The sequence below is a fragment of the Cyanistes caeruleus genome, chromosome 3 (genome assembly GCF_971803275.1).
Source record: "Cyanistes caeruleus chromosome 3, bCyaCae1.hap1.1, whole genome shotgun sequence".
Taxonomy (NCBI): Eukaryota; Metazoa; Chordata; class Aves; order Passeriformes; family Paridae; genus Cyanistes; species Cyanistes caeruleus.
The window spans coordinates 6,754,131-6,771,186 of NC_141703.1; the positions used below are offsets into that span (position 1 = coordinate 6,754,131).

The 17,056-nt window shown below is 40.6% G+C and overlaps 1 protein-coding gene across 6 annotated transcripts in view; it reads left to right on the forward strand.

Annotated features, from left to right (window-relative positions):
• EFHC2 (EF-hand domain containing 2) overlaps positions 1 to 17,056 on the forward strand; it is a 56,096-nt gene that overhangs the window by 18,774 nt on the left and 20,266 nt on the right. For all 6 annotated transcript variants that reach the window (XM_086879628.1, XM_086879624.1, XM_086879626.1 and 3 more), the window contains exons 4-9: positions 242 to 465; positions 3,450 to 3,704; positions 5,234 to 5,344; positions 5,676 to 5,814; positions 14,637 to 14,802; positions 15,837 to 15,979. In XM_086879628.1, coding sequence (XP_086735754.1) covers positions 242 to 465; positions 3,450 to 3,704; positions 5,234 to 5,344; positions 5,676 to 5,814; positions 14,637 to 14,802; positions 15,837 to 15,979 — 1,038 coding nt within the window. The remainder of the gene's footprint in view (positions 1 to 241; positions 466 to 3,449; positions 3,705 to 5,233; positions 5,345 to 5,675; positions 5,815 to 14,636; positions 14,803 to 15,836; positions 15,980 to 17,056) is intronic.

The following is a 17,056-nucleotide window of genomic DNA, read 5'->3' on the forward strand; positions in this document are numbered from 1 at the left end:
CTGTTAGACTGTGGGTTGTGAGGTCCTGGCTCTGTATTTTTGAGATGGATTCTTTGCTTCAGACCAGCAATCATCCCAAATCACCTCTGCTCTCTCTACTTTCCATATGCTCCTTAAGGAAGTTTAGTTTGATGTCATACTTTTTTCCCTGCTACGGCAGGTTTTTTCTTCTCTAAACTTAGTTCTATTGGGATCCTTAAAGCCAATATTATTTATTCCATGAATTTATTCTGTTTTACAGGAACTATTGTTCGACGGCAGCAGATTCCACTTCCATCTCCTCATGAGGATCAGTTCTATACTATGTATCATTTCAATATCAACACAGAAATAACCCTTTATGGTCGAAAATATAAGATTGTAGATTGTGACCTGTACACAAAAAATTTCCTGAGGAAGATAGGAATCAGATTAAATCCTCCTACAAGCCTTCCAGATGATCCATACATCACAGAGCGGGAAAAGGTCAGCAGGGGCAGCAGTAGTGAGCACTTGATTTGACTAAAACTTGATTTGAATGCATATTAGTTATATGCATTACACACATTATTTCCTTAATATCAAATAGAAATTAGCTATTTCAACATAGTAAAACCCAAGAGAAAACTTGGATTTAAAAATTTTGGTATGTAGCTCATTGTACTATATAAATAATTTTCGCTTGATGTGTTCACACACCTTTTAGAGCAGAATAAAATTAATTAGGAAAAATAATAGAAACCTTTCAGTATTAAACTGAAAAGAAATAAAAAAAGTGTACCTATTACATATTCTACTGTAATTTACATGTTCTGCTTATGATTTTGCTTCAGCTAATCTAATGATAATAAACACTTTTAAAGTGTTTAAAGGAAGATCTAATTGGAATTATTGTTCCAGCCTAACTATGGCTTCCTGCAGACTCCTTTCTTCTATTATTATGTTATCTTTCATCTCTACATGTTTTTAACAGCTCTTTACATGTGTAAAGCAAATTCTTCTGCTATAAAAAAAACAGTGTTCTGCAGTTTTAAGACTTGTGAGGTTTTATTTGCCACTCTCTTCTGTAAGTGTCTGGGAACACATATACACAAACATACACACCTCCAGAAGTCTCATGACTCCTAGATTCTCTCAACTCTGGATTCTCATTTGCAGGAATATTTTTTTTTATTATTTTAATTTATTTATTTATTGTTTTCATCTGGGAGTAGTAATGGGAGTGATGTTTTCTGTTGGGAAGAATGACAAGTTTCTTTCAGTTCTGTTTTTCTTGATTAATATGAGTGCAAATGGCACTTGACCTGACTCTTAGGTCTGTTGGCCCACAATGTGCAGCCTGTTGTGACAGATCCAGCCTGGTCCTTTGAGAGCAGCAAATACTCCGTGTCTGTGGCATCCTTAGTGCTCACAGTAAGGAAACTGCTGCAGGTCTCAGCAGCAGTAATGGAAGGAGACTATGGCTGAGATATGTAGGACAATTTCCATGTCACTGAGGCACTCTCAGGCCAACAAGTTGGTTTCGTTTCTGCTGCCAGGCTTGTGCTGTCCCCCAGTGAAAAGCAGCATTTGTAATACATCTGGTTTTGTGTTGTGGTGACTCAGCCTGGCCATGGGTTTCTTTTCCCTTACTCAGCCCCTGTAGGTAACAGCTGTGTATATAAACACATGCTGAGTTGTCTTGATACTGACAGACTGTGTCAACATTTTGTATGGTACTGCATAACCCACTTACATTTTAGTTTTTTTTTTTAACAACAAGCAATACATTCAAGAATTTGGCATGTCGGTCCCTAAAGAGGATGGATAGGGGAAAAAGATTTGAGAAATAAAACCTTCAGAAGACAAAAAAATTACTAAAATCTATGTCTTCATGTTCTCAGTTGTTGAGGAATTCCAGAAAAGTTATTTAGCAGATTCTGGCCACATTATGCTTTCACTTTTCTGTGCCTAATTTGTGGAAGGTTATTTTTTTTGATTGCTCTGGACTACTTTGAGCAAAATTAAATTGGTTGTCACTGGACTGCTAGTACATGGCCAGAAAATGAAGGTATGAAGGAAGGCAAGGAATGGGATGAGACAGAAAATGAGGCCAGTGGAAAGTGCAGTAAACCATTTAGACTCATATTTCAGAGAATCACAGAATCATTTAGGTTAGAAAAGACCTCTGAGATCATCAAGTCCAACCTGTGACCAATCCCCTGCCTTGTCACCCAGACCAGAGCACTGAGTGTCACATCCAGGTGTTCCTTGAACACCTCCAAAGATAGGGCCTCCACCACATCCCCTTCCAATGCTTAAGAACCCTTTCCATGAAGAAATTTCTCCTGTATTGTTTGAGATGGTATTCCATGGATGACAATGGTGTTACCTGGTTCTGTGGCTGTGCTTGGTTGCCTGTTGCATCTTCAAGGGTCAGGAAGGAGGAAACAGAGCACTGGGAAGGTAAATAACTTGGTTCTGCTCTCCTTATTTTTAGATTTGATGCTCTGAAAGAATGGGCCTTTTCCCTCTCAGATTTTTAAGGCCAGAAGGTGTGTTACTGGATAAAGAGAAGTTTAGGCAACTATATAAACTGTCCACAGTCAACATTGTTTTCTCTTCAGACAGTTCAGCTTACATTGTCTCATCAATGTGTTTCACCATTCTTCTTTGGAAGCAATTTTGTAGATGAGAAGGATTAACTAGTCCCTTTTATTGGACTTTGGACATGTGGATTTTGACTTAGGAAAAACACTCTTTTCAGGTCCCCATTTATATATGTGAACTAACAGTATAGAAATGCAGTCCTTGGACTGGATCCTGATCCAGATGAGCCCAGTGCTACTGGTTTTGTAAGAACCATGACTGCAGGAAGCACCTTGTCATAGGTCACATCACCTGGAAAGTATCTTTAGTTGAACATTTGCTGTTCCTTATCAGACCTATTGGATGTGCTTTGAGAGGAGAACAAACATCCATGGTACCTAGCAACTGCTTAACATGAATCAAAAGTTAAAAATCTGTGTTTTAACGTTGAACAACAGAAAATACCAAAGGGAAAATAATGAATTGATTCTTTAGACCACATTATCTATAAGAAATAATTTTTAAGGAAGTAAATCAGCAAGAGTGATGCTATTTGGTGTTTTAGTCTTCTGATTACCACAGGCAGTTTCTTGAAAATATGATCTGTACTATACATAATTTAACAACTCTCTGATCTAGAGGACCTTGTTTCAAGAAAAACAAGGATTAAAACCAATCCAGAATTGTTTTCATGTTTTTATTTTTTTTTTTCTGAGGGCACAACAACCCCATAAATATTTTTCTGATAACGGCATAAATTGTGTTTCATGTATTGTAATGGTGTGGTGTCATTTGAAAATCCTAAACCCATGTTCTAAGGTTAGACAGCACTATGCAATTGTGATCCTGTTTTTAGGAGTAAATAATTAAAAATACATTTCTCTTAATTTCTCCTTTACCAGAGACATCTGGCAAGCACGAATCCTTTCCACCCTTATGAGCGCTTTGACACTTTGAAACAATTTCTGGAGTTTGATGGACAAGTTTTAGGGTTTTCTTGTGTGTGGAATGACCCAGAATCGCGGCTTTCTGGCCCACGGGAACTTGTTCTTCGTTATTATTTGTCAGATGATACTATTGATATAAGAGAAGTTTTACCAGAAAACTCAGGCCGGGATATAGTTCCATATTTCCTCAAAAGAGATAAGCTTCCAAAGGTGAGGAGTGAAAATTTCAAATTCTTCCACTAACTAAGAAATATTGAATGCCTTGTTTTGAAAGTCCTGTATTAGGACTGTAAGTGTTTTCAGAGTATTAATCATAATTGCATGATTTAGGTTTTGCACTCATGTAATAAATTAATAAATGATGGAAAAATATCTTTAGGCTTGTCATGCTTAAATTAAAAGGAGCATTTAGGCACAGAGATGTCCTATGATTTTCTTTCTCCAATATTAATGTATTAAGGTAGCTGTATTAATAAAACTCTGCAATAATGGAAGACAAGAAAATTAATTAATATTGATAAGCTTATGTAAAACTGAGGTGAATTCAGATTTGATTTATGACTAACATTTGCAGCCTTCAGAAAAGTCAGTTTTAGTATTCTATAACATTACCGCTTCGTAGCAAATCTGGTGTGATTTCTTAAAATTGAGTTTCTGGGTTTGGGACCTTAAGCAAAGACAATTAAAATCAATAGGAATCCATCAATAAGCTTTCTTGGGCATTAATCATGAGAAAGACTCCACTCAGAGAAATCTGCAAAGGGTTTGTATCCTCTGTAACCTGTTATGATTATAAAATTACTGATCTGGATACACTTCTGTGTCACTCCAGACAGATCCTGATGATGGAATAACAACAGCTAACTGATGGAATAAAATACTGGGAGTCATTTCCCCATTTCCTGCTAACACTGATAGTCTATTTGTGACACCATAGATGTACATGAGATTTTATAATAAAAACCTACCAGCAAAATATTACACTTTTCTCACCTTGTAAGTCCTGTGTTCTGACATGCTGATTTAGCAGTGGCTCTATGATACCAGACCCCTTTGACCACTGAGGTGCATGTTGCAATTTTAAGGACTGGCTTTTTCCTCTGGAAATTTTGAGAATGGCAGCAGAGGAATCTAAAGTTGAGGGGTCAGGAGAGGTGGTAAGACAAAATAATTCATTTTGATTACCCTGCGCCAGCAGTTTATTCATAATTTAAAAAAATGTGACATAAAAATATATTAAGTTTGATTATTCTGGGAAAAATTACTACTGTAATTTTAAAACTCACAATAGAAAAACAAACACATCCTTGCCAACAGAATCATGCTGACTTGAACCTCCTGTGTTTGTGCAGTGGATAGGACCAACCCTGGATGGTTCTTAGCATGTTTTTATAACTATTACCAATCAAAATAAGAGCCTTTAGAGCAGATGTTGACAATGATGTGGTAGTTTGGGTATGCTGACCTTTGCTTTCTGTTTCCTTCCAAGAGAAAGGAGACTTTGCCCTTGGAGAGAGAGAAAGATTCTGAATGCTGATTCTGGCATATGTACATATATATTGGAATATACACTTTTGGCTTTTAGGTTTGGTGGTCGAATCTTAGAATTTACTAAAAATTCTCCCAGAAAATACTACAATAACAACCAGTGTATAAAAAACCAGCTGGTTCTAAGGTAGCAAAGTTCTCTTTCTTCACTCTCACCCGTATTTCTGAAGAGATGGTCTCTTTCCTTGCAGAATGCTCCTGTTGCTCCATATCATCCAGGCACCATCACCAATTACACTCTGCTCAATGTGTTGGGAAAGCCAGAAAGAAACAAAGGCTATTACATTCGGGACATTCTGCAGGTCAGAAATTATTGAGTGCCTTCAGCTGTTGAATATCTTTATTGTAGTTTTTGTAATTTCTTTGGTTGTTATCCTCTGCAACAAAGAGAGTTATTTATAGAATTGTGCTGCCACTGGAGAGGAGCTCAAATGAGAACTACTGAGATTTTACTGTATGTAAATACCACATCTGTAGAAGTGAAGGAGTTTAACATGGGGTAAAATATACTTGCCAATGGACTTTGAAGGTTATGTGTTAAATCACACACAATAAATGACCTGGGTTTCAAGAAAGGTTGTGTGATTCTGAGATTTATGGAACTGTTGTATTAAATGTTCCTTCTTTTATTAGACAGGAGCAGTGCATCCAGAATTTTACAAAGACAGTGACTTGAAAATAGGGGCAGTAATTAATGTTTGGGGAAGGCAAATATTACTCTGTGATTGTGATGAATTCACTAAAGAACATTACAGGAAAAAGTATGGAATTGGTAAGTAGTGATAATAATCCTTTCCTTATGAGCATTTTTATACTTCTAAATTTACCAGAGCTGTCTTCAAATTTTATTACTGACAAAATATGTTCATTAAAACCTCTAGCAATAACAATCTGTTGTAGGCTGTTAGCAGCAAAGCAGTAATTTTGCAGGTAATTCAGAATGCCTTTCTTATACTGTAGTCCATTGAAAACTAGCATATAAGGTATGTGTTCTGCTCCTAATTATTTGTATTGCTAGTATTTGAAAACTACAGTGACAAAATAGTCGTATGAATAGACTGTCATTTCTTCTTCTCTCCTTCCCCCTCCCCTTCCAATAGCTGTGTTTGCAGTCAGAAAATAATAAAGAGAATGTAGTAAGTGGATAAGTAGAATGAACTTAATTATTCCCCCTTATGCTATATTTCATTTTATATGGATGTCAGAATCCTCACATAATAAGATTTTCTGACACAACAGTTTTAGTCTATCACATTATTGGTTTTTACAATACAGTTTTGTGTATTCTGGACCATTAGAGAGTGTATTTTGTGAAGTTTCAATGCTAAATTCTGGAAACATTTAGCAACCATGTCCATTATGGATAAGCATTTTGAAAATGAATAACAATAGGGGCTTTCATTTATCTGTCTTTGAATGTCCCCAGTCAGACTTGCTAATGGTTCCATCATGGACATCTTCCTGCAAAAATGTCTTAGTTATTTTCTGACAGTTTATTCATTCAATAAATATAGCTGAACATCTGACTATTCAGAGATGGCTGGAAGAATCCTACTATGGCTTTTCCCTGCCACTGTGGAATAAAACACCTGAGCAGACTATTTTTCTTACCTTGTGATCAGATAGAGTGTGTGTGTGTGTATCAGAGATTGTCTGCTGCATTGGGGGAATTAAATGGTGTAGCATTGCCATTCAAACACTAAATTTCTTATTTGGCAAACTATTTCTCATTAGGGCTTTTTCAACAATATCTTGGCATGTCTGTACCAAAGTAAACCTGATCTTGCCAGTGTGTGAGGAAGCCATGTTCAATAACCATAGTATTACCTGTAATAATAGCAAATTTAACTCTAGAGATGCAAAATAGGGGGTTCTGCTCTGGGAATTTCTTCAGCCAAGACCACTACTGCTTCTTGGCAGCAATATCTTCTGTCTGAGCAAATTATCCCAAACAGAGAATGGAGATTTTTTACTCAGGGCAGGAAATAAATGAAATGCAGCTGACCATCCTGGATCAAACAAGCAGTGCAACCAAGTGAGACACAAATGCAAAGGCCCTTCCCCTCCTCTAATGCTGGCTCAGTAATTACTGTTTATGTCTCTGGATGTTAAAAGTTAGGTGGTTTGCAAGTTAGGGGAATTCAGAAGTTGCTGATGTGCAGAATTCTAGAAAACTGGGACTGTAGGTGGTCTAGTCTGTTCCTGTTCTGCAGAAAAGATTTCTTTGCCTCCTGAGGTATTTTGTCCTAACCTCATAGTTAAAAATGCTGCTTAAAAGCTACTCTGAAGCTGGTTTGTGTAAACTGACAAAGTAAATTTTTTCTCTTATCTCTGTTGGACTTGAGGAACAACTGCTCAGTATCTTCTTTTGATAACAACCTCATACATATCTGAACACTACTGCAATACAAAACCTTACTCCCCTGCCCCCATCCCAGCCCATTTCCTGCTAAGGGAAAACCTACTCTTTCTCCATAGTCCATTATTTTCTACCTGTGATAATTTTTCTCAGCGCTCTCTCCAGTTTCTCTGCCTCGTTGACACCAAACACACAAAGATGTGCTCTAGCTGAGACCTTTGGGAAATTGGGAAGTGTTTTACACATACCTTTAAGGATATATGATGGCAGAGACTCTGGCTGACATGGAAAACCATCCATCTTGATGCAACCTGTCTTGTTCACAGGCAATACTTTCTTAGAGCTAAGGGATTCACACACTGCTGTAAAATTCCTTCTTGCTTTCCCCACAAGGATTAAAAAAAAATGTTGGTATGACTTTTTGACTGGAAGGGACCAGGAGTAAAATCAGGGTAGGTTTTGGCTTTAAAGCAGGTTTTTACAGAGAACTAGTGAATGCTCACCTTTTACTCTTAGTGATTTACACATTTTGTGTGTGTCTGTGGATGTACAAGGTATTCTCAGTGGGCTCAGTCCCACAAAGTGCTCAGAATTCCACTCCGATCCAATTAAACACTGGAACGGACTTAATTGCAGTTCCAGTCCAGGGAGACCATTTACTTGAGCAAGAGTAAGCAAGTGGATAAATTAGTTCTTACATTAAGGCACAGTACTCAGCACCTCATGGCATCAATCCAGCTGTTTCGTTATTGTATTTTTACATTACTCCCTTTCAGTTTATACTCTTCTGCCAAAGCCATTAAAGAAGCTGACTTTTATTTTTGAGTCTGCAGTTTCAGCACAAGTTGCTTGCCCACAGAATTTGCCTTTTAGGAGAATGAAGAATAGTTTAGATTTCTCTTGAAGAACATGATGTTTTTCTAATGTGGGGTTTGCCTATTTTAATATGTTTGTGGAAAGCAGAGTTTTTCCATGGATGAACGTAGCTAATGCTCTTCATAGGAAGCTGATGGCATTGCTGTCACCTGGAAGTACTGTGAATGCAGGAGAAAACTCATTAATGTGTGAAGTTACCTGTCCATTCTTGGTAGTGCAGCCTCAGAAGAGGAGAAAAGATTCTGTAGCCATGTAGGTGTTGTGGTCAGCCTGCTGAAATGGGAAATAGGCTGATATGCAGTGGGGGGAAGCTGGTACTTGTCCTCACTTAATACAGTAACTAAGCACAGAGTATAAAGTATTCTTTCTTAAATAACAGATTACTCAAGATGGAACAAAACCAAGAAAATCTGTTTTCCTACTGCTTTCTCTTCCCTGTCCCGGCACCTCCCAAGCCTGGCTGTTAAGGCTTTTCACAGCACCCTGCAATCCCTCTCCTGTGCCGGCTCTCCACCCCTCCCACCCCCTCATTTCTCAGGCTCCGGCCCTGACCCGCTGCCGGGGCAGGACCGTGTGCTGTTGGCCAGGCAGCTGCTCCTGGATAACAGGGATAACAGCTGACTCCTGGCTTTCCCCTCAGCGGGGCATGAAAGCCTGCTGCCAATTTTCACTAGGCTCCTCAGAGGTCAGTGTCTCTGGTGTTTAACCTCCCCACTACACGTAGTGGAGACTGAACAGCAGCTTCTAAGTATACTTGTGCATATACAGATGCCTTTTTTTGCCCAGGTAACTGTAATAATCATGAAGTAGGACTGTGAATGGCTATTTTCTTTGAATCAGGATAAACAATGTTATGTTTCAGCTGAATGGACAGTTCTGTGAGCACTAGGTTTTCTTTATCCCTGCATGTAAATGTTGTGGACGTGGTTTTTTTGCCTTCGTATTTTACTTCTTACCTCAGTTGTGAAGCAGACTATCACTAGAAGGTCTCAGCTATTTGTCATACATCTCTGATGTATAGAGAATGCCGTGCTAACTGCCATCTCCCCAGGTTATCACCATCTCTTTATCTTGTCCAAGTCTAGTGGGATTTCTCTTTCCTGTTTCTGGCTCTAATGCTCAGAGGTGCCTGTCCTCTTCCAATGAAGGTAGAATTCCTTTCCTGCTTCCATACCCTGATATTCAGTATAGTTATCATTCTAATCCAAAGTATGTAGCACTTGGCTCTTCCTTGAAATATGGTCTTATCTAACACATGAGGGTTTTCCTGCAGTTCTCCAGTGAGGGCAGAAGGTAATCTCACACTCTATACCAAAATCTCAGAATGTGTATTGAAACTGAAAGCTGACAACCTCATTCAAGCTGGTTTAATGCTGCCTCTCTGGCAACAAATTGCTCTTAAGGAATTTAGTTTTTCTTACTAAGAAGGCTTTGCTGTCTTCAAATTGTTTATATGCTAAAGATGTGGCTGGAGCTCTTCTGTTTCTTGTTCTCAGCGCTTGTTCCAATCTCACTCAGGTTTTGATGTAGTGAGAAACCTACAAGTATGTGGTCCATGTTTGATAAATGAGGTGAAATAACCCCCCAGGTTACTGCAGTAACAAGGGATGAAAGTACACATGGCAAAAATACCTGTGCTATTCTTTATAGAAGAAGAAATTTGTAATTCCAGACTTTATTCTCTACTCACTGTAAATTTACACTGAAAATGTTACAGCCTGGAAGAAGCGAGAATTGATTCCTTTTCCAGACTGGACAAAGGTAATTTCCTTAAACATCAGTGAACACCTTGAGAAGAGTGCATTTTGTATGTAAGTGCCAGCTGTCTGTCTTGATTCCGCCCTAATGCTGTGTGGCAAAGATGAAATGAGTTTTGAGCTTGGGTAGCTGGCTCTTCACAAGTCCCAGAAATGAGTTTTTGACTAGTTTTGTAAGCTGTATTTCTCCCTGGAAATTTATTTCTGAATTTCCTCATTCACAGGAAAGAATATGAATGTATAATCCTTTAAAATCCTGGAAAATGTAGGTGACACAATTAGTGAACCTAGACAGGTGAGAGTTGGTTTCTTGTCTTGGGGAACAAGTGATAGGACAAGATGGAACAGCCTCAGAGGAGGTTTATATTGGATATTAGGAAACATTTCTTGACTGAAAGGGTTGTCAAGCTAGAACAGACTGTCCAGGGAAGTAGTGGATTCACCATCTCTGGAAGTGTTAAAAAAATGTGTTTTACCCCATGGTTTAGTGGTAGACCTGACAGTGCTGGGTCAATGATTGGACTCGGTGAACTCAGAGGTCCTTTCTAAAATTAGTGATTCTATGAATGATGCAAGATCATTTTACTTCAGGGATGAGATGGGAACCAAAGGGCCGAACTTCTGAGCTTTGCTTGTGAGGGATTGAACATATCCCCCAGGGATAAAACATTATTCTTCTTAATTTATAATTTCCTTCTAGTTTACAAATCTAATTTTCATCCACATGTGCTGAAGTTTACAAACGGGAAATGCTTTGGCGTCTCCTAATGAATGCCTTATGTATGGGTGTGAATGTGCTGTGACCGGCGCGTAAACACAGGAGCTCCTTGTCCCCTGCGGCCGGGGTCCCGCACGGGTGCCCTGGTACCCCGAGCGCTTCTGGCAGGGCCTGCGACACCTGAGCAAAGAGCCGTGGCTTGTGTCTGCCAAAATACGCTGTTCCATCTTGCCTAATTAAAAAAATTAGCGCTCGCGTTGATGAGCAGCATCAGCCCCCCGCCGCCTCCGCCGCGCCGCCACCGGGTGGCGCTGTGGGAGCGCGGAGCTGCCGCTCCCGGTGCCGCTCCCGGAGCGGGAATAGGGAATCCAGAGAGGAACCCAGCCGGGGATCCAGAGAGGAACCCAGCCGGGAATCCAGAGAGGAACCCAGCCGGGGATCCAGAGAGGAATCCAGAGAGGAACCCAGCCGGGAATCCAGAGAGGAACCCAGCCGGGGATCCAGAGAGGAACCCAGCCGGGGATCCAGAGAGGAACCCAGCCGGGGATCCAGAGAGGAGCCCAGCCGGGAATCCAGAGAGGAATCCAGAGAGGAACCCAGCCGGGGATCCAGAGAGGAACCCAGCCGGGAATCCAGAGAGGAACCCAGCCGGGGATCCAGAGAGGAGCCCAGCCGGGAATCCAGAGAGGAATCCAGAGAGGAACCCAGCCGGGGATCCAGAGAGGAACCCAGCCGGGAATCCAGAGAGGAACCCAGCCGGGGATCCAGAGAGGAATCCAGCCGGGAATCCAGAGAGGAACCCAGCCGGGAATCCAGAGAGGAACCCAGCCGGGAATCCAGAGAGGAACCCAGCCGGGAATCCAGAGAGGAATCCAGCCGAGAATCCAGAGAGGAATCCAGCGGAGAATCTCGCCGGGGGATCCTGTGCACTACCTGCAGTGTTCAGCACCTGTAGGCATTGGGTTTTACATCCTCGCCCCGTCAATGTCGATTTGCAGGCTTCCTGTTTATGGTGTCAAGAATTGCCTGTATCAAGCACATGCTGTGGAGCAGAGAAAATGTGGTATTTTGGTCACAAACAATGTTTAGCAAATAGGGGATCTCATAAAGTTTAACGGGAATCTCATGAGGTTTAGTAAGAACAAGTTCAAGGTGCCTCACTTGGGCTGGAACAGCTCCGGGTATCAATCCAGGCTGCAGGATGAGCAGATCCAGAGTATCCAGGCAGAGAAGGACTTGGGGGTGCTGGTGGATGAGGGGCTGGACATGCCCTGACCATGTGCCTTCTCAGCCCAGAGGTCAAGCATGTGCTGGGCTGTATCCAAAGCAGAGTGGGCAGCAGGTGACAGGAGGATTCCGCCTCTCTGCTCCACTCTTCTGAGACCCCACCTGCAGTGCTGCATCCAGCCCTGGGGTCCCAGGACATGGACCTGTTGGAGAGAGTCTGGGGGAGGCACCAAGCTGATTAGAGGGAAGAAACACTACTCCATGGGCAATGTCTTTGAGAATTGGGCAGTTCATCCTGGAGAAGAGAAGGCTTTGGGGTGATCTAAAGGTGGCCTTCCAGTACCTGAAGAGAATGGACAAGAAAAATGGAGAGAGATTATACAAGGGCCTGGAGTGACAGGACAAGGGGGAATGGCTTCACACTGAAAGGAGTATGCTGAGATTAGATATTAAGAGGAAGTTCTGTCCTGTGGGGGTGGTGAGGCACTGGAAAAGATTGTCCCAAAAAATCTCAGGTACCCCATCCAGAGCAGGTCCAGAGAAGGGCAGTGAAGCTGGGTAAGGGTCTGGAGCACATGTCCTGTGAGGAGTGACTGAGGGAGTTGGAGGTGTTCAGCCAGGAGAAAAGGAGGCTCTGGGGTGACCTTATCACTGCCTACAACTCCTGAAAGGAGGTTGGAGCCAGCTGGGGCTTGGGCTCTTTTCCCAGGCAACCAGCGACAGGTTGAGAGGACACAGTTTAAAGCTGCTTCAGGGGAGGTTTAGGTTGGACATTAGGAAGATATTCTTCACAGAAATGGTGATCAGACATGGGAATAGGCTGCCCAGGGAGGCAGTGGAGTCACCAGCAGGTTTTAAGGGAAGACAGGACATAACATTCAGTGCCATGGTCTGATTGACAAGGTAATATTTGGTCATAGGTTGGACTCGATGATCTCAGATGATCTAACTGATCATCTGTGAATCTTGGAGGTGCTCAAGGCCATGCTGGATGGAGCTCTGAGCAATCTGGTCTAGTGGAAGGTGTCCCTGCCCATGACAGGGGGGTTGGAATGCGGTGATTTTTGAGGTCCAAACCATTCTATGATTCTGTGAATCTGTGATTTTGGTGCATGTTGACACACACATACTCTTTCATGGTGAAAATCACTTTGAAGATTTCTGAATGGTCTTTCTTTGGGCTTGGCCTTTTTGCTTCTAAGTCCCAGGAAGGGCACATGTTGTTTTTATGGAGGAGAATGTTGGTGTGGTTTTGCAAAACCCCTTTTTGACTGATTCAGGTGAAAGTATCAGCTTTTTGAGTCAGACCATATTCTTCTGAGAGGTAAGGCTAAGAGAGAACTCACTGTGTTTTCAGGCTAAAGGTAAACTCTGACATCTGAATGCTTGCTTTATTTTCCAACTCACACTGCTGTTAGGCAAGTCAGATTCTAGGAGTGTTGTGCTTTGATCTTCTGACATAGCCATGTTTAAAACATTTTAATCACAAACCAGTTCAGTGTTCCAAGTGACAGCAGTTTTGTCATCCTCAATTTGCACTGAAACCCATGCTACAAGTTTAGCTTACCCATCTCTCTTCAGTTCTGGGTAGAAAAGTTAAGTTTTAAAGGAAAGAGCCCTTTATTTCATGCGATTCACTTTTATACACTGTAATCTTATATTCCTCTGACCTGAAGCTGACCCTGTTCTGAGCAGGAGACCTCCCGAGGTCCTGTCCAACCTGAGTTATCCTGTCTTCCTGTGGCTCATGTCTTCATTTGCCTCAGATCTGCCCATTTGCTTTCTCCCATATGCAAGTTCCTTATTTTCCTCTCACCTTTTCCATTAAGCTCATTTAAGCAGCAGCCTGAGCTCTGTTTTGTGTGAAAGCACTGGAAGCTGTCCTGCAGCAGAAGGGCAGTGCAGGAGTGCAACGAGAGGCCAAATGGGACAAGGTTTTCACCAAGAGAGGAGTAATGAGAATCAGGGAAGCAGCACTTTTGGAGGGCACCTCTGTGGGAATTGAGTGCAGGTCCTTGACCAGATGTGCCTCTGCTGAGTCAGGACAGCTCCTGCTGTGTACCTGGGACAGTCAGGACCACTGTTCACTGCAAGGCAAGACTTGAGTCTGGGGAAAATGAGGAAAAACAAAGCTTCCCAAAACTCTGGATGTAGTGACTTGCGAGCTGAAGTTATTTGCTTTAGTGTACCAAAGACTTTTTTTATATGTATGTTTTAAATAATGAATAAAATTTTATTTATTTATGTACTTCTTCCCTCTGGCCAAGAGCACAGGACAGGAAACTCATAAGACAGTTATTTACTTAATCATGTAGTCTCAAAGGATGAAACTGAAAAATTAATTTAGAATTTTTAATTTGCTATTTTATCCCATTTTGAAACTGTATTTGTCTTTTCTTTTGCCTGTGTATCTTAATGATATTTTTCAAACATTTTAGGATTATAGATGAAATCCTGAAACCCTTGAAGAAATAATTTTACTGTTGGCTCTGTGGAGTCTTTTTCTAACCTGTAACAGTAGGAGGGATCCTGGTTTGACTTTGATCAGTGGTCTGCTAAAGAAGTAGGCTAATAACTATTCATATTGGAAATTTAAATCCTTGGTAAAATGCCTTTGTCACAGCAGTAACAAATATGTCACACTCTCTTTGCTGTAGTGGATTTCACCCCAATTGAGTATAAGACTCTACCACCTCCAAAACCAGAAAAAATTATTCCTCCTTATAATGGATTTGGTTCTGAAGAAGATTCTTTGTCCTCTTGTATGAGTGTGGTTGTGAAGGCTCCCCACAAGGATTACAGGCAATTCCTGATGAAAGACAGGTATTTTATATGAAAAATAATTTAAATTTTTAAAATTATGTATTTTTGTGATGGAGATAAATGTTATGTGTGGGTGTAATTTTTTTTCAGCAAAATATACAGCTCATCAGACTTTTAAGGGACAGATGCATGAGGCCTGGGTCAGTGACATGATACTCCAATTTCCTGCAAACTCTGCAAAATTTCTCTTTGGAGAAGGCAAATAATATGACCCTTCCATCCTCTAGCTCCTTCCCTCTGCTGTCTTCAGTGGGGGTTTGATGGAAATCTTATTCCAGGCACCAGTCAGGAATTTTGGATGATCCACATTTGTTTTTGTTTGTCTTTCTGATACTTACTTTTTTTTTTTTTTTTTTTTTTTTTTGGTCTGCTGAATTTCATGCAGTTTACTGTAGCACTACAAAAGCTTTATTGCTTTACTTCCCATTATGAAATGGTTTATTAGGCAGCAGTTGTTGAAGCCAAAGCAAAAAAAGCGAAGTCTCCTGCTAAAGATTCACCTGGAGAACCTTTGTCAAAAGGAGAACAATTAGAAAATTCTTGGGAATGTATTGATAATGTGCATACAGACACTGCAAATTATTTAAAACACAATCACTTAATAAATAGATAACTAGTAAGATCATCAGGTGGACCTGAATTTGAGGGAGAAAATCTTACTATGAATTGCTATTCAGAATTTGGTTTGAAAATATACATACCTAAATGCGTTCTTCCTTTATAAATTTTCTGGAAAGAAACTTGGAGCTTGATTTGCAACTCAGCTTGGATAAAAATTAATTCCAGACCTGTGGCAGAGAAGTAATTTCCCCCTGAAAGTTATTCCTTTCTATCTGACTGACTCTGTCTGGTTCTGTTAATTTAAGCTGAAAATGGTTTTTGATGAAGTAGTGAATCTTATGCCATTTTCCTTCTTGGTGCAGTAATAACACAATTAATGTATGTTACAAAACTCAGGAGAAGGCATCTCTTAGGGGTGAAAACTTTTCTCATGCTCTGTTTTTGATTTCTTATCTATTCCTTTGCTTTTTTAGATATGGCATGGATAGTAACATACTGCGCTATGGGGCCAAACTCATCACGGACAATGCTATCGACAAGGAGCGTAAATTCATTATTTCCTTCTTCCTGCGTGATGACACCATTTCCATTTTTGAATATGCAGAGAGAAACTCAGGTAAGATGTAGCAATGTTTCTAATCAGCCCCAGTTCCCCTTAGGTTAGACTTTGCAGTAAACATTGTGTCCAGACCCCGCAGTAGCAGAAGCAGGGATGTGGATTTTTAAATGCAGTGGGAATTACATCAGCAGGCCTGCTGCATTATCTTGCATAGCTAGATGTCACAGTAATTCATGATCCTCCTCACTCAGAATTACATTGTTCATTGCATGACAGTACTTCACAATATCCCTTGGGACCTGCAAGTGTAACGACTTAGAACTTTTATTACATTTTAATTTGAAAATCTGACCTTTAAACATTTGCTTTTGTTGTGGATAACATACAGGAACAGTACTGTAACTGATGATAAATGGAGACAGGAAATAGAAGACATCAAGAATGAAAGACTAAATCCTTTGTTTTGCAAAACTATGTTATGAAACCTATACAGCATTTATTGTATAGAAGCAGCACATAAAAGCCAAACAGCTGTGACACTTTCTAAGATACTTTACCATTAATCATGGAGTGCTGAGCATATAAAGAGGAAAGATTGCCCTGTGCTAGAGTCTGGATGTGTGTTTGTGTACAGTACTGAACTGAATTCCAAGAGCCAGACTGGCAGTGTTTAAGTGACAAATAAATGCTTTGTTGCTTCTCAGTTCTTGACTACATTTTTCCTATTGCTGGAGCATGGTCACCAAATGTTGTCATGTTTAAATTCCTTTGGCCTCTGTTGTCTGTTTTAGGCTGCCTCCAGCCGAGAATATGAAAGGTTTTGTGATTTTCAAGCATCTTTTTATTGTCCTGAAGTGTCTTGTGCACAGATGGAAGGACACAGCAGTGGGAAGGATGTCAGGAAGTCCTTCTGTAGTTCAGAGAGATGGGGGAGCTTTGGCTAAGCATGACCCTGTTAGAGAGATTAGTATATTTCTGTGAAGCCCCCTAAACATCTTCAGCAAGAGTTAACAGTTTCAGAGCAGTTAACATTCAGAAGTGCCTTTTCAATCCAGAGAAACTCTGATAGTATCTCTGCTTGTATCCAAATATATTAAAGTGCATAAAGAGGGACCTCAACCCCAACTGAAATAC